The following is a 2,539-nucleotide window of genomic DNA, read 5'->3' as shown; positions in this document are numbered from 1 at the left end:
AGCCAGTCTGAAAAATAGTTTTAAAAAGGCTGTTCAGCTGACCTGCTCATGTTACTTTTTCTTTCTTTCTGACACAAGTAGAAGAGTTCAAGGCAGATCAAGATCAGACGAGACGCCTGAGGAGCGAGGCACACGTTTCTGCTGACAAACAGCGAGCCTGACATCTGGACTCGGCCTCCAGAACTGAAAGCTGCAATGAAGGATTTGGGACCAGTGGCACTGGAGCAACGGAGCACAAAACAGAGCTGACAGGTCCCAAATGACTACCCTGGAACTGGGAGGAGAGCGACAGGAGAGCTGTGAGGGTGGGGTGGGGAGAGGGAGAGAGCAAATGGAAAAAAGAGTGGAGGAAAGGAGAAAGAGGATGACAGGATATGGAGAGAATACGTGCGGTGGAGGAGACCTATGTCCACAAGGCTGTTAAGTGTCAGTTACTCTGAATTGAAGACACTGCTGACAGAAATGTTGTCCATGTCTGAGTTAACATTAATGAAAAATCAATTAGAAGTAATGATTTGAGCCAGCTTCGTCAATTGCTTTGGCAGACATTTCTGTATTTTATAATTTAACCAGTTGAGAAATAGTCCAACCTGTGATCAGAGACCATCATTTAACATGATCCATGCGATTAAGACCAGGATTCCCACTTAAGACTTAGGCAAGTATTAGAATAATTGTGGTGGATAAGAACTCAAATTACACTTGAAAACACATTTAGGAACCTCATTAACATTGTACTGATGTTTCCTTGTCGGTAAATGCCTCATTTCAGCAGATTCAATACTTCAGGCTGGTCTAGCCCCCTTTAAAGAACATAGTAAATTTTAGAAAATTAGACTCCTTAATGTCAGAAAGTCAGTCTGGCTGATCCAAATGTCCCCCCTAGTGCCAACAGCAAAACCTCAGATCCACTGCCTGTCTGTTATTCCTACATCTCTCCACCAGAGGTCTCCCTTCAAATGGCTGTCATGCAGTGCATTGAGCACATGTTCTCAAGAGACCATTACAATAACTGAAGTTTATTACAAATAACATTTATTTGGTAATGTTGTCACATTATAGACAAATCTCTTTAGACACGTTAAGCCTCAATTCAGAGGCTTTGATCAGGAACAGCTGCTCAGTGTTCCAAGATAAACGTGTCTTCTCCCATCCTGGAAGAAAACAACATACTGAAGAACAAACCCCAAAATCCCTCAAGGTGAACACAGCAGGGCGAAGCTTTGTTTTCAAATATGGGCAGAACAGTCTTTTTTTTTTTATAACCGAGGATGGCGGCCATTAGATATTTTCTTAAAAGTGAGGGGTCAGATTTGTAATTTCAGTGGAAGTGACATGTCCCCGACATGTGATGAAACCCCCCCACCCCCGACACAGAAACCACCATGTTGATCCAGCCCACCTGGTGCTCTTCCAGTTGTCTGCAGGGCTCAGGGCCATGGAGCGAAGCATCCACAAGGTCTTCAGGACTCTCTTTCCGTCTGGCAGAGGGAAACACTGACCTACCCAGGAGCTGCAGGACCCTGCCCAGAGACATAGACAACCAATTAAAATCACACCGGGAGCCTGTGACCCGCCAGGAACGTCCAGTGAGAACGAATGTCACATTCACTAGGAGGTTTGAGACAGCCATTCCGGAAATAAGTGATTAGTATCACCGTTCTGGTTTGCAGAGTCACAATTTGATGTAAAAATACAGGCAACAGACATTTAATTATCAACTAAAAACACACGCGCTTACCGGTCTCCCATAACACAGAGAATGCAACGGAGGTTTGTTGGTCGTGATGGCTGACAACACCCACTAGTTTGCCCCGTTGGTCTGGCCCCGATTCTTGCGAACTGACCCCTACTTTAGTCTGGTACATACCCGTCAGCTCTGACCCGACAGCCTGGACATGCAATGTCGAGCCCAGCTCATTTTGCCACAGGCCTGTCATATTACACGACTGGACCTGAGGGAAAACATATGCATGAGCTTCTCCTCGCTCATTAACGTACACGTATTCTGCGTTCAGTTATAAAACAACGAATGGGTGATGACTGCTTGTGAGTAAGTTCAGCCAAACGTTTTTCAACCTTACCTGAAGAACAAGAGTAGGCAAAATAAAGGCATAAAAAAAGAGCTTCTTTGTGGTAGAATGCATGATATTTCTAATCTTCTCGAAATGTTGTTTCCTGGAAGATATATGCACTGACCAGCTGTTCGCCTCGTTATTCACTAAACAGAAGCAGGTGGGATAGCCAGTGTTAATTGGTTGATATAGTAGGCCTACTCAAAAAATTAAATATTCACACTTAATAGGAGACATGGCCCTTAAATATCTGTAAAAAGTCTAAATGTAAATTAGTATTTAACACAAATCAGGCGTTGAATTGTAACATCACAAAACTTAAAATTGCACGTAATAGGCCTACGTCATTATATTAATTCCAACATACAGAACATTATCCTCTAGAGGGGGCTGTTTCACTGTGTACCTGCAGACGTCCTCGTGTTCAGGGAGTGGCAACTGTGATTGGCCAACAGCTGCCATTA

The 2,539-nt window shown here is 43.8% G+C and overlaps 1 protein-coding gene across 1 annotated transcript; it reads right to left on the bottom strand.

The window, feature by feature from the left end:
• Positions 1-1,018: 1,018 nt before the first annotated feature.
• On the bottom strand, positions 1,019-2,230 carry LOC136963488 (avidin-like). Its single transcript, XM_067257639.1, has 4 exons — positions 2,085-2,230; positions 1,742-1,955; positions 1,403-1,523; positions 1,019-1,154 (listed from the first exon to the last, which is right to left on the bottom strand). The coding sequence occupies exons 1-4, from the start codon at positions 2,145-2,147 to the stop codon at positions 1,121-1,123; spliced, it is 432 nt and encodes a 143-aa protein (XP_067113740.1). The 5' UTR covers positions 2,148-2,230; the 3' UTR covers positions 1,019-1,120.
• Positions 2,231-2,539: the final 309 nt, after the last annotated feature.

This window comes from Osmerus mordax, chromosome 19 (assembly GCF_038355195.1).
Source record: "Osmerus mordax isolate fOsmMor3 chromosome 19, fOsmMor3.pri, whole genome shotgun sequence".
In the NCBI taxonomy this organism is placed as follows: Eukaryota; Metazoa; Chordata; class Actinopteri; order Osmeriformes; family Osmeridae; genus Osmerus; species Osmerus mordax.
This window is presented reverse-complemented; position numbering and strand designations above follow the sequence as displayed.

Bases quoted from the DNA above. Each gene is read 5' to 3' on its own strand.
- LOC136963488 (XM_067257639.1), bottom strand. From the start codon at position 2,147: ATGCATTCTACCACAAAGAAGCTCTTTTTTTATGCCTTTATTTTGCCT. The intron at 1,956-2,084 runs GTAAGGTTGAAA...GTTTTCCCTCAG, and splicing joins TGCCTACTCTTGTTCTTCAG to GTCCAGTCGTGTAATATGAC. The intron at 1,524-1,741 runs GTAAGCGCGTGT...GTCTCTGGGCAG, and splicing joins CTCTGTGTTATGGGAGACCG to GGTCCTGCAGCTCCTGGGTA.